The following is a 23,601-nucleotide window of genomic DNA, read 5'->3' as shown; positions in this document are numbered from 1 at the left end:
TTTCGTCCCTTCTGATGTGCCTGTTGAACATGACTACTGTTCCAGCTCACCAGTGCGATCATACCCGGGCCATAGGTGTTCATGAACAACTGTACTTGCCTCGACGGAGATCCGACAAGAGAATTATAATAGATGAGTGATATATCCATTCACTCATGATGCAGGACGGCCGATCGGGTCGGGGCTGGGTAGAACAACATATTGTTATAAATACTGCTACCAACTCACCCAGATACTGTATTACCTATCTTCTTTTTAAGCAGAAAATCATCGATAGGTTCCACTGATCACACCTTAATATTCTTCAAGCGACTACTCTCTTTCGAAAACCACAGCGATAAATCACTATCAGTAGGTAAGGAAGCCGAGGAAAACACTTTTTACACATCATCATATATTCTACACGGCCCCAAAGAGACTGGTGCGAAAAACACGAGGGCTACGTTGGCGAGACGACCTATATTGAAGATATTTGCTCTGAAGCGGAAAAGATTGGGAAAGGAGTTGGTTGTTGTGGCTTCGTGAAGGTCGAGCCGCAAAGCAAACGCAGTACAGTTGTGTGCTCTTCCTGTAGCCAAAAGAAATGAATGGGGTCGTCTTCGGGAGAAATGGTTCCCATGAGGAACACACATCGCGGGCATGCATGGTGCCTAGGTACCTAGGTAGTGTTGCGGATAGGGGGCTGGGGTGGGAGGGGATGGATATGCTAGATATGATAATCTACGTCACACACTAGAGGCTCGCGCAGGCATAGTTCTACAGGTCTTGATATTAGCTAACTCTGAATAAAAATTGATATAATAAAATTTACGAGTGTTAAGTAGATTATAATTATGGTTGAAGTTTAGAGATTTCACTATCTGTGGGGGTGAATCATGATGGGGATTAACGAGGTATTATCTAAAGGTCTTATACAACAGGTGGATCAGTAGCAACACCATGTCAGTCTGGAAAGATTTCCACTTCTACGGCCAGGAGCACATGATGAGTTTCGTCCCTTCTAGAGTGCCTTTCAACGCTATCCTTCCGGATCATGACTGCTATTCTAAGTCACTAGTGTGCCTATTCCTAGGTGTTCATGAACAACAGAAGATGTTTAACATAGTCATGGTCGACTACTTGTATAGTGACGTGCGAATAAAACAAAACAATACTATAAATGCGTAGGTACCATCCTCGTTCCTAGTAGATAGAAGATAGCCCGAAAACCAACGATACATTCTGAGCACGCTCCAGCATTCTTCGAGCAGACAACTCCTTCCCAAACAAACAGCAATCCATCATCAACAGCAGCCAGCTAGGCTGAGAGAACATTCTTCACGTAATTTATTGCAATCTTTATCTGCTCCGACGCCCACACTGCCCCGCGATTACCACTACCACCTCACATTACACGAGATACAGTCCACTTCAGCATAACATTTCACCATGTGTTATAAGTGGCCCCAAAAGGACTGGTGCCGGAAGCATCAAGACTACGTTGGCGACGAGACTTGGAATCAGAGTATGTGTGACCAAGCGAGGAGAAAGAATGGAATACTCGGGTCTTGCGGTTTTTTGTGGATCCAGGACCTCAAAAAACGCAATATAATTCTATGCTCTGCGTGCAGCTAGAAGTAGCGAAGGGAGAAACACGTTGCGGACACGATGTCTAGTATTGCCGATCGAGAGCCGGAATGAGAGGGGATGGATATGACAATAATAATAATCGACGTCGCAGACTTGAGGCTCGCGCAAGTATAGATAATTTATAAACTTTGATATCGAATAATTTAGACCACGATGACAGTAAGGATGCTGATTGAAGCGTCGGTTGCCACGTTGATACCTCGCTAAGGTAACCCGATGATGTGTCAAGGTAGGCCATAGAATATATATCCATGAGACACGAGGGTTGAGAAACACGAAGACAATTCACCATGACCATCTAAATTTATCAGCTGGAAAAATTAGGAGTCTATCATAGATTGTCTATCGTACGAATCTTCTAAGTCCATCCCTGTGTAACATGTTATTTCTTCGCTGCCCGCCTGTTGGCAATTTTGTAAAATATGCTACCGTCATAGATACCCCGGATATCCTCCTTCGTCATCTTTCCATCCGCCGGCCAGAGCATTAGGTATGTCGCGAGCCCTGTTAGTTCTCGGGTCAACAAATCTTTTTACACTAGAGCATACTCGGGTTTCTCCTTAATGGGCCACTCACATTCGAAGAAAGCTCCAAACCAACCTATCGGGTCCGCGATAACCCGCTGACCTTTGAGCAAATCGAAGACGTCCCAGATAGTCAGATAATCACGACCCTCTCCATACTTGGCGAACATATCCTCGAAGTGCTGAGGTGAGAAGCGGCCCTCGGTGTCGTATGTGCCTGAATCACTGCCGTGTATCCTTATGCACGTTGGCTATGCATACCCGGAAGAACGGGTCTGGCAGCCAGCCCGATAGTGTCGGGTAGGAGAAATTGGCGTGGATGATAAAGACGGCGACGAGTGAGAGAATAATACCGAAGCCAACGCTGTGGAAGCCCCAGAATGTGTCTTGTGGCCATATCACACCATCGTGGTCCTGGTAATGTTGGGGTTAGTTACCTAGGTAGTGATTAAGGGATAGGGTGTTGGACGAGGGGTAATCTGCTCACAAAGTCGAAGAACTCGCAGTGCTGTTGGAGCACCGTCTTATCTTGGTGGCGCTTGGCCCATTCGTCTTCCGTCGTTCCATAGGGCTTTTCGTAAGTAGCTGCGACGTTGACTCGGGAAGTTCCTGTATGCTTGTTAGTACGAGATAGCTTAAAGTGGGTGGGGGGATATGAGCAGTCGCATACCGGTATGAGGTAACCTCTGGTGGTCGTCTGGCTGGAGGAAGGGTCTCCTCTCAACCGTCACCTTTACATTCGGTATCGAAGCCTTGACTGGCGGAGTAGGACTCGCATCCACGCCATTGATGTCGTCTAAACTCTTTGTCTCGATAGGCATTATTAATTAATACGACTGAGTCTATTGGATCTCTGGTTCTAAGTCTAACCACCATCGACGAAAATCATTCATTGGCATTATGTCCAATCGACCTTTTTGTATTTATGAGCATCTAGCCCTATGTTAACCTAGCTGTTTGGGATATAGGTGATACGTGAATATGACGTCATTGAAGTCCAGGTCCGGAGCAAACCTACCATCATGATCGCCCATCGGAGGGCTACGCGGGTTAGATCCAGTTTAAAACTGGAGAGGAAGGCAGGCCCGCTGTCTGGTAAAGGTCGACCGGAACATCCGCGGCATGTGAATATGTATGACGATTCACGCCGGGTATGAAATTTCTACTTCCTTCGTTTCTAATGAGACTAATTTGATTGGTCGTCGTATCAATGCATGGAATGTCGTATATCTCTAGCATCGTCGTGCGAGTTATGAGCAAGCAATTACATATTGCCTATGTGGTTTGTGCTGTTATCGAGATGATATAATACATCATTGATGTTGACTACCAACACTGGCGGAATTGGGTGATATTCGATATATCACGATTGGCGTCCAGAGTGTTGATGTTATAATGTAACGGGAGTTCTGCAGGATATACAATTTATGATATCAACCCTCTGAATATCGCCGGCTGGAAGCGTTGGGCAACACATTGATCTGGATGTGGATTGTTAAGTGTGTAACCTGTACCTAACCTGCCTGTGCTATAGAGGGGACCTAGCGTCGCATTAGTAACTGTAAGGTACTTGCCTAGGTAAACGGATAACTGTCTTGATCTCGAAAGATCTAAAATGTAACTTGATTTGCTTCCACTTTATGAAATTAGAGAGACCTTGATAACGTGTAATTCTTGGGTCTGCTAAGAAAATAGCCTTAATGTTAGCTAAGAGCATTCAATGTGTTTGTAGAAGAGTTTGGCTGCTTGGAGCCAGGTTAATGATAGTACTAACTAATTACATTAGAATATATGGTACCTATCAGGTAGGTTAGCTGAGTCAAGTATATATCCACTAGGTACCTGGTAGGCTATAAAGGGAATTCGAAGCAGCATGAAAGAGGATGAATGATCACTGCGGCTTGAATCTATGCAGTGGAGATTAGTTGCTGAGATTCAGTGCAGATATCAGTTAGGTAGGTGTCTCGCTGAGTGCTGCAATTTAATCACAAGCCCCCTTCGTCATAACCAACCTAAATGCGTTGTATTGGAGATACCATGTGGGCATATTGGTTGTACTGATTGGCCATGAGCACCTAGATGTGTGAATGAGGGCTGTTTTTGCTTTTGATGTCTTAGACCGGAACGCGGGACAATATCTCACGATCGCGGGGTGTATGCCTACAGAGTGGCTGGTGGCTGGTTTCGCTTAAAATACGCCGGAAGAGTAACGAGCTAGTGAGTCAAAGTAGGGAATATAAGGCTACTCGTGAGCCTATAGTCTCACTATCGCAGGCCTCGAACATTTAGCGACTTGACGAAGGGGTCTAAAATTGCACGAACTACTCGTAAGCCGCAGACACTAGAACATTCAAGATTCGAAGTTCCGAATAGCTGGCACCGGTTGAGCAGTTTGGTCAGGGTCTTTTTAGCGCAATGGTTCGGAAGACTCCGAGCTACGCAGCTTCATCCCTGTTCTGCTGTTTGCTCTTCAGACTCAGTAAACAAAATTACCTCGGCTTATGATAAATAGGTATCTACACATATTGACGACCGCAACAGAGATGAAGCTTTCTCAATTGGCCCCGAAATACCTAGTCTTTGTTATTTGTTCTGTCATGGAAGCTTTCCTCCCTTGGGTAGTACGAGAGCTGACAGGGTCTTCATATATGAATTCAATTTAATTGAGAACGGCCATACCGATAGATTTAAGAGCGTATGTATGATAAAATTTGATACGAGAATGGTGTTTGATTTGGTTATACGCAGGAGACTATATCATCTCATACATATTATTCATGCGCTTCAAAGACTTCGCTTCCACTTTTTCAGTTTGAAATATCTTCATATCCACTATAGCAGCACGGACAAAACAAACCGAATCTAATGACACAACCTAGTTTCCCCTGCCAAGAACATACAGGGGTTAACCGTCCCCAGTTCAGCTACATATATCCCCTGAATTTTATGGAGCTCTGTCCCCTTTCCTTTTTGGGTCTTAGATATTCTGTGATATGGTTGTCAACTCTCATCATTTGAATGATCGATCGTCATGAAATATCTATTCTATTCATCCTTTATCGACTTTGCATAATATCTAATACCCATCGCTGTGGTCTTATTAATGCTGTTATACACACTTTTCTAGTATTCACAACAGACTTTATTCATGCCCCAACTACGTCGTTAGAAACGAGAGTAGAGTTCTCTTGGGTTTCATCAGAAGTAGAGCCCTCCTTGGCTTGGCACTTTTAATACCACATAACACACACACACACACACACACACACGCGAGAAGAAATATCTAGACGAGGCCAAGGGATTTACCAAAATCTCTCTCGTGGACTCCTTCCTAGGTTTGCACCTTGGGAGCTTACTATGATTTCTGCAAATAGAAACCATTTGCTTCCAGATTTATCAAGATTCGAAGGATCGCACATGGCATCCTGTCAGACAACTTTCCCATTGTGACGCTGTACCTTTTGGTCGCTATTACGATCGACATGGACTCCTAGCATCCTCGTTTCAACCCCGCTGTTCAACACGTCCCTGTCGCGGTCCTTGGTTCCGAATCTGCGGTCCGAGCATATCCTTCCTGAATCTGCGAATAGCTAATTTTTTCTTAACTCTTGTTATTCTACTCCGCTGCCGTTTTGATTGTTCAAGCGAAAGTACGGTAATTCTGCCGGGTGGTGGAAAAGCAGATGCTGGCTTCTGAGGAGGAACAATGGTCTCATTTTTCGGGTTCAAGATTGGTGGTGAGAAAAAGAAGTAAGTTCTAAGCGATGAAAAAGAAAAAGGGCGAAAAAAAAGAAACCTCATGGTGCCTGAACTAACACAGAGCAGGAAGCCGGCAAATGACATAGATACCTCACCAACCCAACTACGCAGAAAACATGACCGAGAGCCCATAGAGGATGGTCAAGTTCCCAGTAGGGAAATTGGGAAAAATATGCCTTCGGGTGGAAATGCCCTTTCGGCCTCGCGCCCCGATACGTCGCATTCATATAAAGTCACGACTTCGAGGCCGAAACTTTCTCCCTATAGCTCACATACTAACAACCTTGGGGCTATGAGCATGTCCGAATTGTCTCAATCAAATCATCCTGGCCTCAAGCAATATGCGTCGAATCCTAACTTAGGCACAAATCGGTTCAATGCCTCAACTTCGGACTTAGTACCACCCGTTCCCGTGCGAAATCCTTCCCGGCCGGCCACACCCGTGAAGCAGCAAACAATCTGGATGAATCCTCTTGAGATGCATTCCACCAAGGTTTGTTCGCCAGCCCTGATGTCTGCGCCAAAATCACCTATGGGACAGTCTGCACTCAGAGTAGATACCACTACCGATTCGCCTCCACGCTTTGCCAGCGATGGCGACGACAATGACGACGAACCGAAATACCCAGTACCCTTACGGATAAGGAAACCGAGTCCAGCCCCACATTCCACCGAGTCTTCTAATAGGAATCCTTCACCAAGGAAACCCCCATCTCCGCCGCAATCTATTAAGGATACAGAAAGCCCGGTTCTCGGACGTCCGGCATTTCCCAAGGATGATTTCCGGCCATCGAGTAGAGGCAGCCACAGGAACGTGACAACTAATCTCAAGGAAGTTCAGAACGCCAGGGACATGCCAAACTTTGGACCAACGTCGATCCCGTCTCCTGTATCGACACCACGTGGTAGCGAGGATAAACCTACAGATAGCATGATGACGAACCTATGGGGTGAACCGGTGATTCAGATGGTTAGGGCTAGGCGCGATACTCTGACATCGATTGCGCCGAGGAGGCGTAGCTTGGAGATGAAGGTGGAGGAGCTTGAAAGGATGCAAGCTGAAGAGGCAGCGGCAGCGGCTCAAAGGCCGAAGACGTCTAATGAACCCCAAACGCGGAAGCTCATGCGGCCTCCGCCCTTGAATCTGAATCCCCGTCTGAGGACACCTGATCGTGCCGGAACGTATCCGCCTGCCGCTCCATATATGTCGGATCGACCGCATACTCCCACTGGCCAGGGTACACGTAGCAAATCCACGAGGGAAAGGACAGGACCACCCCCAGCCGCTGTAGGAGCGCATGGAAGACCTGGCCGACCGAATACCAGGAACGTACGGCGGCCCGCTGCCGATGAATATGTGATCCAATCTCATCACCACCACCATCATCCCCAAACTCAACCACATCCGCAGCCTCAATATCAAAGCCAAAGTCAAACCCATTCTCGCGGAGCATCTCAAGACAGTTCTAGTCGGCCGCCTTCTCCTGACAGTCCTTTGATGCCACTTTCTGGTCCACTCGCTAGTCTAGTCTTCTCGCCAATCGAATCACAATTAGCCCCACCGCCCCTCAAGAATGCTCGGTCACTCCTACAGCTGCAGCAACAACAGCAAGAGATCGAAGCCTTGGAAGAGCCCCTCGCTATGCCGCGCTTAGGTCACCGAAATGTACCTACACCCGATTCCTCAGATTGGCCCCTGCCATCTCCCACAGCATCTTCATTCGACGCAGCCTCCATCTCCCAGTCCTACCGAGCAGAGTCGCCATTCCTCATCAACGGCGCCAGCACAGGAGCAGGTATGGGGGGTAACTACTACCGCTCCGAATCACCCATCCCAGGCTGCGAATCCCCACTACCAACGCCTCCCCGTGTCCTTCCCCAAGGTGTCGTAGCCCCACGCTCAGATTCTCCTTTCGGTATCCGGTCATTTAATTTCAGTCGACCTATGACGCCGACGTTGGACCAGCCACCTTTACGACGGGATTTCAATGGAAGCTCTTCGAATCTTAGCCAGACTTATGTGAATCACGGCTATAATAGTAGTAACTACGGCGGTAATAGCGCGGGCCCGGCATCACCGTTTGCGCCAAAACGCTCTGAAACCGTACCCTCGCCTGGATACCGGGAGCCGAGTACACCGTCACGCACAACACGCGCAAATACTGTGGGTTCGAGCAGTAGCGGTCGCGGACTCCGGAGCCCGGCGATTGTGGGTGATGATTTCGGAGGCGGGTTTATTTAGTCCTATGTCCTTTCATTTCCAATCATTTACCTTCCCTTCTACTTGCTCCTGGGTTAGCAAGAAAAATGTAGGGCATGGCAGGGTAGGACAGGACAGGAACGCGGGCGGCATCGGAATCGGGTTTCTGAAAGCATTTGCTGGGCAGCATTAGCATTCGTTTTGTCATTTCTCATCATCTGCGTCTCCTTTGTCTACCAAGCTTTCATCGCATCGCGTCGCCTATTCGCCATTGCATTTTTATTGCATTTGCAGCCGAGATACCCCCTTCCTTACGTACATACTTCCTTCGTACGTTACGTTCTTGGGAACATACCCTCCATTTTTGCTCACATATGTATATTCGAGTTGGGCGTTTTTCGGATTAGGGCTCGGGGGTTTTATTAGCATTATTGTGCATCATCATTTGTCATCACCAGCAAGCATCTTCAGCGGCATTTTCAAAAATATTGGAACCTTTTAGGCAACTTAGTTTAGCATGTACTTGGAGGAATTAGGGAAAAAGAGAAACCAACCTCCAGTTTAAGGATGGTTCGTTATCGGATGGGGTGGACGGATGGAAAAGTGACATTCTTGTCGACTAGGGTTAGTGTATATTGATAATGGATTTATTACATAGTATATACATCGTGTATATGCGTATCTAATGCTGCTCATTTGTGGTTGTGTTGGCTTTTTAAGTGAGATATTATGTTCCAGAACTTGTCAAAATAGTAACATTTAACACGGAAGATACAAAATAATCTTGTCTGACAGATGTTGCCATACCGTAAAGCTAAATCTAGAGATATTTTAAATCAAAATCAATTTCTGTTACTCCTTACAAATGCCTAATGCATACCTTGCGGCTAATCTTCTCAATGTTCGCAGAACAACATGAATACATCCTTCAGAAATACTCAACAATAATGGGTATATCATCCGCGCCGAGACATCTATACTATATGCTTCTCCAAATATAGATGATGTATAGCCACACCGGAAAAGACAAGCCGCCTCACCACCAATCTACTCGCCCTCTAATAGACCAAGTCTATAGCGCCAACTCGTCACCTCGATTCTAGTTTTCCTCTGTGACCGGCCTCTCCGCAGTAGGTCCCACAGGTTCGTAGCTCAGCGGCGGTCTAGAATCTCCAACCTCCTCTGTCTTGTCCTCCTGGCCTTCCTCCTGAGCCGAAGCTCCCTGTTCCTGCTTCTCAGTATCCTGCGCTCGAGATTCCACACTCTCATCCACGAGCTTCGATGCATCAGCATTCGCAGTATCCGTCTGAGTTGCACGTGCCGTAGAATCCGATCCGCCTGGTGCGCCATCCTCCGCGAGACCCTTTTCCTGCTTGCCGACGTTAGCATCGGGTTCGTCGTCGGAGCCTTCGGATATGTCCAACTTATCCTCCACATCCTCAATCAACTCCTCCACCTCATCTCTTATAGCGCCCTCCATCTGCGGGTTTGATACTTGTCGATCCGCTTCTTTCTCACCGACCATACCTCGCCACATACTCTCCAACTCCCCCCGCCAACCTAATTCATCCGCCAGCTTGCGAACGCCAGAATCACAGCTTCCTAGAACCAAAACATCATCCGCGCGCGTGCCAAGATCACCCACACGTTCAAGGTTAAACAACACCCGAGGCACGCCCTCTGCCGCGCGTTGCGGAAGACTAGCAAAAGGGTGAACCTGCAAGCTCGTGCCCATAACAAGGACTAAGTCGGCGAGTCCAGCGACCGGGATGTTCTGATAAAACGACTCGGGGAGCTGTTCGCCGAAAAATACAATATCGGGCTTAACGAGTCCGTTACACCCTGAACGGATACAATGCGGGGGCTCGCCGCGTGTGACGTACTCACGCATCTTGCCGTCGGGGAACGACGTCCGGCACTCGATGCATCGCTGCGTTGCGAAGCTGCCGTGCGCCTCGATGATCTTGTCTCCTGGTACGCCCGCGGCGCGCTCGAGACAGTCGATATTCTGGGTGAAGAGCATGCGCAAGAGGTTTTTCTGGGCTAGTAGTGCGATGAAGGCGTGCGATATCGTCGGGCTGAAGTTGCCTGGATACAATTCCTTGGCAAGGAGGTAGAAAGGTTCCGGGTGATTACGGAAGAAGTCAATCTCGAAAACAGCCTCCGGGTGTGGGAGATTGAAGCGAGAGAGGTTGTTGTAGAGCCCCGTCTTGGGGGATCGGAAGTCCGGTACTGTGTGCAGTGATAAGTAACATGATTTATAAAATGAAAATTATATGGAAACCATCAAGAAATCATATGTAATGATAAATCGCGAAGAGATACTCACTTCCGGCTGCGGTAGAAATGCCGGCACCGGTCATAACAACTACGCGCTTTGCCTTGCCATCATTGATGTAGTCGGCGACAGCTCGTAGACTGCGGCCAGAGAGTGTGTCCGGTGGTGTATCGGGGTCGACGAGGCGAGATTCCTCTTGACCCATTTTCCTGGAAGACCACGGGCGTGGGTGTCGCCCTTTTTGGTGACGAGGTTTTTTCTTGCGACCTATGTTGGATATTATTTTGGGGGGAGGGGGAGAAATATAGTCTGCACAAAGAAAAGATGAGCTTAAGTAGATTCGTCTCAATTATAGGAGAAAGTTACTTTTGACGAGGCTTCAATTAGTTGAATCTTAAATAAATTGATCGGACGAACTGAAAAGTTACATCACTTTTTAGAAAGCGCGGCGTAACCCGACCGCCGCACTAAAATAGTCCTAGGCAGTCTAGGCAGCTATCCTAGCAGTCAGTGGGTAGGTACTTGTACCTGGAGATATCGAATGGCGGGGTGGGGTACATGTTATCGTATGACGCCGCGGGGCACCTAAGCAGATAACCTGGAAGTATCCCAATACATAAAAATACATGTATATTCGTATTAAGATCTATCACTTCACCAGCAAGTCATGATATACAACATATAATAATGTCAAATCATTTGTCACGTTATACGAAGTTCCTTTTGAAGATAAGTAAAAATATAATTGCTCATGTTGTATTCTAAACTGTAGCTCATACTACAGGTTTCCTGATATTGACCGCACTGAAGTTTGACCGAAACCATCTATTCCGAGGTCCCTTGCCAAATAATGTACACAACGATACCAACTGTCGATAGAGCCCGAACTCTGTATGCAGGGCGGATGTAGCAACGCCCGGGCCTTGGGTCCGGCGCATTAGCTTAGCCCTATCTAAACATATTCAGCCAACAAGTGGCGACGAGATCAGATCCCAACCGGGGCAACGCTAACGCCTTTCGAATTGAATTCATATCGCTCGTCGCTCTAACAATTTCCTTTTTCCTTTGTTTCCTTTTTACATTTATGGTTTTTCTTTTTCTTTGCCGGACGTCACACATAATATAGTACAGGTAATAAAAGTAGTCGAATGACAAGTTTGCTCATAACTTGGCCCATTCAAGGGTTTCTAGGGCCATCATGACAAGTATCAATGTTGAGGGGAGGATCCTAAATATCGTTAGCATTCAATTTAATTCTGTAAGACTTTCGTTCGATAACTTACCAGATAACGTAACTCTGGAACAGGATCTTTGACATGACCCCTTCGTACACCTCGTTGATCTGGCAGATCTGTGCTAGTTGTAGAGCGCTTGGTGCTCCCGTAAGGAGGAAGCAGACAATAATGAAGATGGGATCGTCAAGTATGCTGACCGGGATGTACTTGGCGCAAAGAGCCAAAATCGGAGCCATGATTAGGGTGGGAAGAAGCATCCGGCTGATGAGCGAAGCTACAAGTAGCTTCGTTCCAATCTGCCCCTCTTCCGGATCTCTGGTCTCCTGGTTTTGCGTATTTCTAGCCAAGTTTGCACCCAATACAACAAGGATAAGGGGGACAGCAACACCGCCACTTTGTGATACCGCCCTTGTTACACTGTTGTTGATGAACGTTCCCTCCTGGAAGAATAGTCGTTGTAGGTCAGGCACCGAAGCGACAACGATGGCGATAAGCATTGCCCATAGAGGCGGGTTCATGAATTCCCATATGAAGTTGTATATCCGAAGCCATCCTCTCCATAGCATGGACAAAGCCTTCTGAACCGGACTGGGGAAGCGCTCGTATATACGTTTCGAGAGACTGACAAAGCATTGCTTGGTAGATGCGGCGATTCTCATGACACCGAATTTTGCACGAACATAGTAGCCCATAATTCCTTCCGGGATTTCCGGTTCGTTCAAATCGTGCATTCGAGGGAACAGCATAATCTCGCCGGGTCCAGGAATGATATTGCGACCATCGGAACCGTTAACACTACCTCCATATTTCCTTGCTGAACGCTTCCTTGGCGAGATAGCTTCATCATCCGAATCAGCGGGCGATGCTACCGAAGTCCCAGCAACTGGAGTACGACCGGCTGGTTCGTAAACATCCGTATCGTCCGAACCATCCGAGACGTCGTCGTCAGTTACATTTCCGTCGAGACCCGGGATTAAGGCTTCATCTTGAGGCGTGATGTCTCGATATCTGCCCTCTTCCACGGTCTCATCTTGGTATTCGGCGTATCGACTCTTCGGCGCCAGCAGAACGTGGTATCCCCAACTCCATCTTACTAGTTGACCAAGTTGCTGGAATATGAGTAGGTACAAAATACCTCGCGCGCCTACTTCATCATCGTTGTCGCCTGGTATTCTGTCCCAGTGGAGCCCCTTCAATGTTTGCGATAGCGAGATGACTAGCGATATCGGTAGGGAGTTGGAATTGCCAAATACACCCATGGCAGTTAAGAAATTTGATGGGCGCTTCTTGAATCGAAATGCTTTCGATACACCAATGGATACCAGATACGAGACAAGAGTTTGTACGATAAAGATGAAGGGTATGACTGCGAGATCGAGGAGCTTGTCGGCGTTCAATTGCGATGCCAATTTCGTGAAGACTGTTTGTATGTTAGTAGATGAATCATGGTAGGTGCTGTTAATGTGTTTGCATACTTAGGCATGGCGTGAATAGCATGACGTTGAGATTTGCTAGGAACTTTTGCTTTTCGGCATCAAAATGCCCTAACCTGGCGATAACATATCCAGGCAAACTAACACATACAACTTCCAATACAGCCTCAAAGACTAATAATATTAAGTGGTCAATAGAGGGATGAGAGTTGTGGGTTTGCTGTATTACCGCCATGGATGGTGCGTTGGACGTCCAGTCCATAGTGGGATTATTAGCCCGGAATGAAGCCGGGTTGGCGGTTGGCCAATCTATCATCTTGTCTAACATGAGGCGATAATGTTGATTAGGAAAGAGAACCAAGTGTTACAATGGTTGTTGTTGGGCCTTGATTGCTGGTTGAGGAATGCTCGGGCGCAATCGTATGATGGAAGCAAACAGGATTTGCCGGGATTGAACTTCGCCCGGCGGATCCGTTGAAGGACGGGTCGAGAGGTAGAAAGGTTGGGCTTGCGTCGTCCAACAATAATGTTGATCGGCTTCTTGATCGTCAACCTCTAACAAAGTTAAGTCGATCTGTCAGTTCCGTCAAGGAAACAAAAAACCAGCGCAACTCAGGCCAGCTGTATGAGCCCGTCGAGATAAGATCCAAAAAGAGGGCCCCCGTCGGATCTACCTGGGGAAAGACGGGTTGCGGAATTCTAAGGGAAGAATAAGATCGGGAGAGAGAACAAAGAAAGGGAATAAAAAGGTAGAGAAAGAAGAAATAGTAGCTACTTGATTGAGACTACTACTACTTATTATTGTTACACTTGGGACTCTGCCCAGAAAAAATAAATATTAATCGAATAAGTGGATGGGAAGGAATAGAAGGGATAAGATGATGGATGAAATGAATAAAAAGCATCAAAGTCAGAGCTTAGGAAGGACATGGAGCTCCGGGAGATACTGCATTTGGTTTCTGCCCTGGAGATCACTAGAGATCCCTAGGCGAATGATGTACCGCGATGTACGAGGATGTACCAATGAGAGACGAATTTACGAGCTTCAGGGAGGCTAGTACTGCGTTTAGAGGCTGGCTGGAAGCTACCAGGCATGGTTGGGACATTGGTCGGGTTGCAGCTGTGCGGCAAGACCTGCAGGTCCACTATGAAACAATTTGGGTGGAATATTTCGGAGGATTTAATTGGCTTGTCAGGGTATCCAAACGTTTTCTCAGGGCCTTCTCGTCGCAAACGTGGTCTGTGTGTGGGGGTAAAAAGCCCCATACTCCGATACATTATACTTGAACGATACGTACCTACGTACCTACGTACTTTACAAGCCTGTCGGAGTCCTCAATTGAATAACCGCCACTCTATGACGCGCTCGCTGTCTCGGTACCTAATCTACTAAATCTACCTTACAATACGGTGTGCAAGTCTTAAAGCAAGATGATCACGATCATGATCTGAGAAAAAAAAAAAAAAGAAAGGCTAGACACGACCGAATATTGTCGCCGGTGGAAGATTATTTTGTTACGATGATGCGAATAAGTCGTAACTTATGCGAACGGAGATACCCAACCTATACAACTACTACAATCGACCGGCTTTTCTATGAGTTAATAGCGCAAAATCTCACGATACCTACCGCTTAAGCCGCCAGTGTGCAACGGCGACAACCTTGGCTAATTACGCTTATTCAGTACACACCTTGCTAAGGTATCATCCGCTCCACCACCAAGCCTTGTTCGCGCAATTTCGAACTAAGAACAATTACGATTTTGTTTCTACATTGATAAACGTTCGGCTCCCATTGCCTGTCTTAATTGATAGTATTTGACTTACATATAGCATGTATACAATGTATACAAGATGTGTTTGTCTATAAGTAGATGGCCATGGTCGAGGAATTCCCATCAGATCATCTAATCATCTCCTCTAGGCCAAGTTTTAGGTACTATGCGCATATTAACTAGATCTTATTAGTTCCCGTCCTCTTATCTGTGTTTCCTGTTAAGGATGTCTCTAGGCAAACACGCCGTGAGTAGGTAGTTATCCCACAGCCAATAACTTGCCCGAATGCCCAGGTGGTGTAATAAACCCGCCGTCTTACGTTGTAGTCCTTGTTTTGAGTCGCTGGCGTCGGTGTTGGCGACGTAAGGTGTACGACTCAGCCACGAACAAACGACGTCGAGTAATAGCCAACTCACTGAACGGAGACAAGCTCCGACACGATTTTACCAATTAGCAAGTCATAACCACGATTAATTATTAGCATACGTGTGTTCTGCAACAGAATCGCCGATAGCCCAAGCTGAACACAAATAAAATGTAGCATCCATCTTTACTTGGCTTGCCTACTAACCAGAGAGGCATCTGGGCATCTGGAGCTAAGGCAATTTGACTATTTTGGTCGAAGGTGATGACGATGGTTGGCGATGACGTTATTTGATCTTATCGGTTTTATCATACTTAGGTAGGTGGTGGTCTACACACGTAATCCATCTAAATTCCTTGTGGGTAGGTTAGGTAGGTATGTAAATCTCCAATTAACTAGAAGTTTCTATGTATGTATTTGTTTAGAGAACAAAAAAAACAATGTTACTACATTTCCCTATACTTGTTTCCATATTAAGGATTGGCGGGTTTTATTTGTGTATCTCGTATGGTAGCTGTCAAAATTGGCCGACAGACATCATGATGCCTTGGAATGCCATGCAGCTTATCTACAATTGCTACTTTGACAGCATCACTTGCGGGGTGGTCAATTATCATAAAAGGGAAAGGATCGTCGTTAACTCGTTGGTATTGGACTTGTCTGTGATGTGATGTATTGCAGCATACCCCCAATCACTCCCTGACTGCATCTCCAAATCGGCTCGTGATAATTGCGATCCTCTCTAGCCACAAGGTCGACCTCATTTGAGAACTTCGCATTTCCTTCATCTTCTTTTTCTAGCTAGTTCGGGGGGACACTATTATCGCCAACCAAGTTACTTGGCTAACTGGCCCCATATATGTGACGCAAGGGTTTCTTCTTTTATTCTTCATCGCTTGGAACCGGTCAAGCAACCATCAATTTTTTGACATGATTTAGTAGAACGTAGGTTGTCGACATATGAATTGGATTTATTACAAATTTACAAAAAGAGAGAGATTGACATTGAGAGATCGCGGTGACAAGAAAACCGATCTCTGATGATCTGCAATCATTGTTTCGTCCTTATTATCAAACCTATCCTTGTTTTCTGATTGGTCAAATCGTCCAAGTACTTACCGAAAAAGAGTTGGAAGAAAAGCTAGAACCACGTGAGTTTCGTCAGGACTTGTCAGGACCTTCCCAGCGGCTCAGGTCTAACTCTACTTAGGTAGTTTACTCAGTCTACTCAGTTGTCTCAGACAGGTAGAAACGCGGGGCATCGACCCAAGCCATCCACTAAAATCTACGGACCACCAACCCATTGACGTTTTCCCCATCATTAAATCATTCTTTTCTCCAACCAAGCACAAGCATACAACAAGCATACCAAGGGTTGATCGACCATATTCCCATACCATACCATATTTCCATACTTCGTTGCTATACCAAACTTCTCAAAAAAAAAAAAAACCATTCCCTCTTCTTTTCTCCAGCTTATCCATCCTTCTTTTCTCGAGGGGTCCAAGGACGAGGAGCCACGTCTGAAAAGGTTCCACAATCTGACAAACTTGCTTTGTCAACATGCGCATTTTCTAACACAATCCCCATTTCATAGTCCTTGTATTCTATCTCTTTAGTGTAAGTAAATCTTATCCCATGGTTGGATGTCAGTTATTGTGGGAAAGGAAAAATATACCCCATCAATGTTGACCTCGGCCGCTTACACCCGCTCACTCGCTCGATCACCTACCTTACTTCTCTACTACCTGACCTACCTACCTTACATTACATACATATTATCACACTGCTACCCTACTACTACCCTTACCGTCCCTATTACATCCCTCGGAAAGAACCTCACAGCTGATGAATATCACAATTGGACAGCTCAAGCTAGTGTCTCGGATTTGACAAGGTTCGTGCAGCCCTACAACGAAGGGTGTATGGTGGTCTGGTGGTTTTTTTATTCTTTTTGTCCATGACAGATGGAACCCAAGGGACCTAAGGGACCCAAGAAACCCAATCATCAGACACCCTACCTACCTGAAGAGTCAAGCAAGCTCGGGCTCCGACTCCTCCGTGAAGGGACTATAAACCGCTAATAAACATTACCATTACTTGTAGAACGACTCAAGATCCTTGCGCCGACGAATCGGGATCGCGCCTTTGCCACTTAACTTCCCGTGTAGAATTTTTTTCGATCCTCACAAAAGTCAACCACCTATTATACCTATCTATTTCCCGTCGCCGCCGTCGAATTAACCCCATCGTTTATAACTTTTACTCGCTTGCTGTATTATTCCCCGCCAAAACGGCCCACCCGAATTTCGTCCTGTTCAGCTATTCAGCTAGCAACAAAGAAAGCCCTCACTACTACTAGTACCCACTGCTCGGTGATGATAGTAAAACCGAATCGTTAGACGTCCTTTTTCTTTCCTTTTTTAAAACTCAAGATTTCACCATGGCCGGCGTTCATGACGATTCGGATTCGGTGCCAGCTACACCTGACGAGCTGAGCGATAAGGAACTTCTAGGCAGCCCCGCGTCTCCCGGTTCCGTCGACTCCTCCTCAGAAGCCAGCACACCGCTCGAGACACCCAGCGAACCAAACGCCGAACCGCCAAAGAGAATGCCGTCCTTACGCTCCGTGTCCGATCCTCAGAACCCGGGACATCCAATGTCCGCCTCGTCTACCCATCTAGGTGTTTTATCCAATGCGAGACGCCCCGCCGCAGCTGGCGCGCACATGTCGAGCGGCCGCCTGCCGGAGGATATCAATGCCAAGATGCGGGCTTTTCACTTATCACGACAGGGTAGCTCGCCTTTGACTTCTCAACAAGGTACCCCGCCATCTGTCCCTTCCCCAGCTGGTCCTGTCATTGGTGGTTTACCTCGGAATCTCCAAATGCCTGGAGGCCCTCAAAGGCCCGGCGCCCCGTCGTTTCCCAAATCGGCTCCTACTGTGCCTTCGATGGCACCGGGAGGTGGGGGTTTAGCAGGAAAAAGGCGGTTTGGACTCAAACTTGGGGACATGGGCGGAGGAGCCCCACCTCCCTCTCCTGGGTCTGGTGGTCCCGGCGGTGTTCCCCAAGTGATGCCCACACAAAACGGTGGTGCTCATTTGTCGCAGATGAAGCAATTCGAAGAATACATCGACTCCGAAAAGGGCTATTTGACTTTCAAAGGCAAAGCGATTATTACCAACAAGGGAGTCGACTTTTCAGATGGGTCGGTCTTCAGAATATCACTCGACGAAGTTGAAAAACTAGACGAGTTGGGGAAAGGAAACTACGGTACTGTCTATAAGGTGAGACATACTAAGCCACGAGTACCGCGCTTCGGCCCGGGCCTCGCTGGATTTAAGTCTGCCTCTTTACCAGGTCTACCGACTGGCGCACAAGATAAGACAGATGGTGAAACCAAGACTGGGTCTAGTGGGATGGTTATGGCTATGAAGGAGATACGCCTAGAGTTGGATGAGGCAAAATTGACGACTATTTTGAAGGAATTGGTAATTTTGCACGAATGCGCATCCCCTTATATCATTGAGTTCTACGGGGCTTTCTTCCAGGAGAGCGCTGTGTATATGTGTCTCGAATATATGGATGGTGGTTCTATCGACAAACTCTACTTGGGCGGCATCCCAGAGAATGTGCTTCGAAAGATCACGTACTGCACTGTGATGGGCCTGAAAGAGTTGAAGGATAAGCACAACATCATTCATCGCGATGTGAAACCTACAAACATACTCATAAATACTCGAGGACAGGTCAAAATCTGCGACTTCGGTGTGAGTGGTAATCTGGTCGCAAGTATCGCCAAGACCAACATTGGATGCCAAAGTTATATGGCCCCGGAGCGAATCTCTGGCGGAGCCTACATGCAGGCTGGTGCTGGAGACGGCACGTATAGTGTACAAAGTGATATATGGAGCTTAGGTCTGACGATTATCGAATGCGGCATGGGGAAGTACCCCTATCCCCCGGAAGTGTCTTCCACTATATTTAGTCAACTTAGCGTAAGTGAATTCATGTCGCTCAACCTCATTTGAAATTTTGGCCATCTAACATAAAAATTGTAGGCTATTGTTGAAGGAGACCCGCCTGACTTACCAGATCGATATTCTGAAGCAGCACGGACGTTCGTACACGGATGTCTTAATAAAGTACCAAAACTGAGGCCCACGTATCAAGCGCTGTTAGCATCGGAGTGGCTTAAAGACCTGACGAAGCCAGAGACCATCACTGAAGAGGACGAAGAGGCAGACGAAAACGACGCCAGCGACGAGGCACTCGCCGGCGCGGCTGGGAAGTTAGACCTCAGTCATTCAAGCACGGAAGATGAAGAAGTTGCCAAATGGGTTAATGAAGTACTAGAGAAAAAGCAGAATGAGCAATACGGTGAAACGGAAGGGCAACCCGCACTTCATCACGCCCCTCTGGATGCTGTGAGCCCATTGGCTAGTCCACAGATCGGTTAATGGTAGCGACAAAGAACCCCACGACGGAATTAATTAGATCGGGACGGGAAAAGTACAAGGTAACTAAGGACAATTCTGCGGCACAGTGGAGCAGGTTCTCCGCGATCCTCTTTTACACGATTACTTCGAGAACATAGCATTATTCCGGCGTACACATTTTTCTTTCGATACATAGCAGGCCGGGCGGGGCGGCAGCATTCGTCTCGACGTTTCGCAATTTTATTTTCATATCCGCAAAGGTGGTTTTAATGGTTTTAAAAAATGGCATTCGGGCGAAAAAAGAGGCTTCCCTGTATACGTATTCGGGATAAGGATGGGTTTTTGAGATACGGACTGGAGCAACGAAAACGGAGAAAGTAATCCGTGTGACATTATAAAATGCTCGATTGGAAGGAATCTCATCGAGATGATTAGATGGAAAGAGAGCGCCCCCTTCGTTCAAAGCAACGATTGTACATTTTTATTTTGCCTTTTTTTTTCTCTTCTCTCCTAGCATTACCAGGGAGAAAGATGGAAAGAAAGTCGGGATCTTGATTTGTTCTTGTTCTTGAGTATCCTGCGTCGTATCTCCAAGCAAAGTTTTTAATAGGGAGGATGATTTCCACAGAAGCAGAAGCAGATGAAGATGAAACAAAGAGAAATAAGATGGGAATTCGCATTCCGCATGAAGTTTATATGGGCAGATGGGAAATACATATATGAATGATATGGAAACATGGTTGACAATTTGCTTGCTTACGCGCTTGATTGATCGATACTGTTTTGTTGGCCAGATTGATGAAGTACTATTAGGTACTACTATTTGTTCTTTATGGATATTTAACACCTGGGAGATGAAGTGGTGGGTGAACAGGGTGAAGTAGGGAGATGAACGAAGAGACAACTGATGGATGATGAGATAGAAGTAAATGAAATCCTATCTAGTTGTCCACCTATCACATTGATATTGAAGCGTGCTGTGGTGAGATGTGAAATGTAAAATGTGCCTATGTGATGGTTATGAGTCATTATAAGCAATGTGGACGCCGTAATGTCGATCTGGAGACACATCATCTATATATCAAGTGAGGCCAAATGGACAAGGGATAATGTGAGGTGGGATCCTTTTTGAGTCCAGGTCATATCACTCTAAATAGAGGTATTCATTCATTAATACTTAGACTACAAAATAGGATGGCGCTTTTACATCACTCAGTCTTGCGAAGAAATTTATGCAGTCAGATTTTTTTTATCTAACGTAACGATCGAGCATAAGCGTAGATAGCTTGAGCTGTGGTATCTCAGATTTATTACATTTCCTCTTCCTCATTACCATCTATTGCACGCCTCTCCGCAACTCAATTCCTAGCAGAAGAAAATGATTCCGGTAAATCACGACCGCCGTTATCCATTACGCCGAGCCTGCCGCAAACTCCGTAAAAACGTAGGGTTGAATAGCCTCATTAGTATAGATTTCGTTTGTCAGATCACGTCCTCTCCTCATTATCTTGGCTAGTCGGTCGCAAAATCATTATTTACGCCGTCCTGCTCTCCCGTTCTTCTGTCTCCACCTTTCAAGCATAGTCCTCCTTGACCCTTCGACCGTTCAGATCGTAGCTTCGTCGGCTTCGTACGCTCCTCTGACGGCGGCCCCATCGTCGACCACCGCCACCGTATGTGTCGCTGCTTCCACCACGGATGCCGAGGCAGAATAGTAGCGTAGCGATCAATAGAGCAGCCCAACTTCCCCAGCTGAAACCAAATGCATATTTTCCTAGGCTTGCAGTTCGTCCATTCGCGATGAAAGCGTTGCGCATCTTAACGAATACGGCAGTCATCAAGGACACGGCGATAGTGTGGAAAAATAGCGCAACGAGGGCACCGAAACCCGCGATTGCAGAACCCAAGCGTCCACAGCATGCCACGAAGCCGGCGAAGAAGGCCAATACGGAGAAGACGAGGGCGATCAGGTAGAAAACCCATCCGAAGCGCCACATGTAGAAGTAGTACGAGCTAGTCGTATCGCCGCCATGCGAGCCGACTAACTCCGAGGGCGCATTGGACGGGTTCCCGGACCAGGCCCATCCTAGCGGGGGCGCGGGCCATGTGCGGCTACAATCCGAATTGCCTTCGCCGCAGATGTAGAAGTACGCCCATTGCGTTACGGAGCGGGCGCCTGTGATGCCGGATGTGTCGGCGGAGAGGAAGTAGGTTTGTCGCAGAGGCGAAGTGTTGGTAACGGCGGAAAGGATAACGAAGAAGAGCATCACAATGGAGCCCGCGAGGAAGATGAGGGAGAGGGGCGCGAGGTAGGTGTCTGTACAAAGAGATAAGATATTAGCGACGTCTCATGTGATGTGGTGTAGTAGATGGGGGGACTTACTGGATCGCGCCATGATGAATGATGGTGTCCGGTCAAACCGGAATGGATGTTGAGACGAGCCGGCTTGCTGCTAGATTTATTGAGGAGCTGAGCTGATTTATCTAGATCTAGTGCTAGCTGTCAAAAAAGTTAGAGTTTTGGTCGCAAACCTTGAAAGGGATTAAGTTCAGGTCGACATGGGAGGGAACAGGGCAACAATAAATTAAAATTGAAAAATCGGATTGAGGGAAAAAGTAACCGAGCAACATACATCTTTTTTTTTTTCGTCTCTAATGAGACTGTGTTTGTGTTTTGTTCCAGCTTACACTAAAACTAAGACACGCTTCCTCAGATTGAAATGTCTTAGATACGAATCCGGAATATGGGAAGGGATCAAAGCCGATCGGGGTAGATACTAGATTGTAGGGGTATCTTATTTGTCGGAGGGGTTATTTGATTGATTGATCGATTGATTATTTGCCAGCCCTACGAACTCCAAATTGAAAATTAGGAATCAGGTATGCAGGCAAGATGGAATGTGGTATTATCGCAAGGTATGTTATGCGCCCAAGGACAAAAGAAAATTGAGAAATATCAGAATTATAGGTGCTAGAGAAAGACGAAGAAGAAAAAAAATTAGGTGAAGTCGACTTTTGATCATGGAAGAACAACGTCGTCAAAGGTGGCACGAGCCAACGCCTGGTGGGGCAGCATGACGACACTGACGAAGCTATTGGAAGAGCTTGTTACTAAAACGGGACTAGTCTTGTCGATTAGCCTGAAATAGTACCATCCCAACTCCTTCCGACGCGGGCTTTCCCACGGTACCTAAGTAAGAACCTTCTACTTTTTCAACAGTATTAATTCCCAACCAGTATCAACTAATAAAGGGCTAAATTTCCACGTAGGATTAGCGCATCGCTGGTTCATTAACCTACTCATTTTTCTTTCATTTCGATTGCTACCTACAGCAGGTACACACTACACTATGACACCACACTACGAAATACATGTACGTAGCGTAGTGCTGTACCCGCATTCATTACTTGACGCATACAATCATGACAAACAATACCTAACATACACTAGATGAGCCACTGTTATTCATACGTCATCCCTATGGCGCGCATTCAAAGAAAAGGAACGGTACAGGAAATGGGACAAAACGAAGCTAAATCATTTACGTCGTGATGGCAGTCGATTATCACCATGATGCTGAGTCGTCGTCACCTCCGCGGGGCTTAGTGATAGCGATAACGTGGTTACCCACGAACACTCCTCAACAATCCTGACAATCCAGTCCCGTCCCGAGTTTTCCGCGATACCCGAGTTCCGGTTTCGACATTCATATGATGAATGATTAGGTACGCATTTACTACCTACATATGTAGGTAAGCACTTACGTAAGTATACAGTTGTGTTCATATCATAGTACCAAGATACGTACCGGATTTTAATTGGTTTGAGACATTGAGTGAGGATAATGAAACAGACAGAACTCTATCAACGCACCACTTCGTCCGAGGATTCAATTTATACAGCCCAATTCAATAGTAGCACCACACGATGGAAGTCCTGCATATGCAAGGCACACCCACCA

At 46.7% G+C, this 23,601-nt stretch overlaps 6 protein-coding genes across 6 annotated transcripts; 2 read left to right on the top strand and 4 right to left on the bottom strand.

Annotated features, from left to right (window-relative positions):
- Positions 1-2,011: 2,011 nt before the first annotated feature.
- Positions 2,012-2,974, bottom strand: F4822DRAFT_425704 (Caleosin-domain-containing protein; the record flags this gene model as incomplete). Its single annotated transcript, XM_051460390.1, has 5 exons — positions 2,012-2,133; positions 2,206-2,353; positions 2,415-2,567; positions 2,641-2,762; positions 2,824-2,974. 5 exons carry the CDS (start codon positions 2,972-2,974, stop codon positions 2,012-2,014), a joined length of 696 nt encoding a protein of 231 aa, XP_051318273.1.
- Positions 2,975-5,623: 2,649 nt separating this feature from the next.
- On the top strand, positions 5,624-8,414 carry F4822DRAFT_131047 (uncharacterized protein). Its single transcript, XM_051452709.1, has 2 exons — positions 5,624-5,903; positions 5,979-8,414. The coding sequence occupies exons 1-2, from the start codon at positions 5,860-5,862 to the stop codon at positions 8,152-8,154; spliced, it is 2,220 nt and encodes a 739-aa protein (XP_051318272.1). The 5' UTR covers positions 5,624-5,859; the 3' UTR covers positions 8,155-8,414.
- Positions 8,415-8,844: 430 nt separating this feature from the next.
- On the bottom strand, positions 8,845-10,846 carry F4822DRAFT_391237 (NAD-dependent deacetylase sirtuin-2). The gene is made up of 2 exons (XM_051457105.1): positions 10,442-10,846; positions 8,845-10,344 (listed from the first exon to the last, which is right to left on the bottom strand). Exons 1-2 carry the CDS (start codon positions 10,593-10,595, stop codon positions 9,212-9,214), a joined length of 1,287 nt encoding a protein of 428 aa, XP_051318271.1. The 5' UTR covers positions 10,596-10,846; the 3' UTR covers positions 8,845-9,211.
- A 705-nt stretch (positions 10,847-11,551) lies between these two features.
- On the bottom strand, positions 11,552-13,374 carry F4822DRAFT_425701 (auxin efflux carrier; the record flags this gene model as incomplete). The annotated part of the gene is made up of 3 exons (XM_051460389.1): positions 11,552-11,618; positions 11,674-13,045; positions 13,101-13,374. The coding sequence occupies 3 exons, from the start codon at positions 13,372-13,374 to the stop codon at positions 11,552-11,554; spliced, it is 1,713 nt and encodes a 570-aa protein (XP_051318270.1).
- Positions 13,375-17,349: 3,975 nt separating this feature from the next.
- Positions 17,350-19,865, top strand: F4822DRAFT_130984 (kinase-like protein). The gene is made up of 2 exons (XM_051452708.1): positions 17,350-19,198; positions 19,262-19,865. Exons 1-2 carry the CDS (start codon positions 17,642-17,644, stop codon positions 19,658-19,660), a joined length of 1,956 nt encoding a protein of 651 aa, XP_051318269.1. The 5' UTR covers positions 17,350-17,641; the 3' UTR covers positions 19,661-19,865.
- Positions 19,866-20,795: 930 nt separating this feature from the next.
- F4822DRAFT_391230 (SUR7/PalI family-domain-containing protein) lies at positions 20,796-22,630 on the bottom strand. The gene is made up of 2 exons (XM_051457104.1): positions 22,023-22,630; positions 20,796-21,956 (listed from the first exon to the last, which is right to left on the bottom strand). Exons 1-2 carry the CDS (start codon positions 22,033-22,035, stop codon positions 21,214-21,216), a joined length of 756 nt encoding a protein of 251 aa, XP_051318268.1. The 5' UTR covers positions 22,036-22,630; the 3' UTR covers positions 20,796-21,213.
- Between the last annotated feature and the right edge of the window lie 971 nt (positions 22,631-23,601).

The sequence above is a fragment of the Hypoxylon trugodes genome, assembly GCF_022578975.1.
Source record: "Hypoxylon trugodes strain CBS 135444 unplaced genomic scaffold F4822scaffold_2, whole genome shotgun sequence".
NCBI lineage: Eukaryota > Fungi > Ascomycota > Sordariomycetes > Xylariales > Hypoxylaceae > Hypoxylon > Hypoxylon trugodes.
The sequence above is the reverse complement of the archived record's forward strand: the minus strand, read 5'-3'. Positions and strand labels throughout refer to the sequence as shown.

Bases quoted from the DNA above. Each gene is read 5' to 3' on its own strand.
- F4822DRAFT_391237 (XM_051457105.1), bottom strand. From the start codon at position 10,595: ATGGGTCAAGAGGAATCTCGCCTCGTCGACCCCGATACACCACCGGAC. The intron at 10,345-10,441 runs GTGAGTATCTCT...CACTGCACACAG, and splicing joins CATTTCTACCGCAGCCGGAA to TACCGGACTTCCGATCCCCC.
- F4822DRAFT_131047 (XM_051452709.1), top strand. From the start codon at position 5,860: ATGGTCTCATTTTTCGGGTTCAAGATTGGTGGTGAGAAAAAGAA. The intron at 5,904-5,978 runs GTAAGTTCTAAG...AACACAGAGCAG, and splicing joins ATTGGTGGTGAGAAAAAGAA to GAAGCCGGCAAATGACATAG.
- F4822DRAFT_130984 (XM_051452708.1), top strand. From the start codon at position 17,642: ATGGCCGGCGTTCATGACGATTCGGATTCGGTGCCAGCTACACCTGAC. The intron at 19,199-19,261 runs GTAAGTGAATTC...TAAAAATTGTAG, and splicing joins CTATATTTAGTCAACTTAGC to GCTATTGTTGAAGGAGACCC.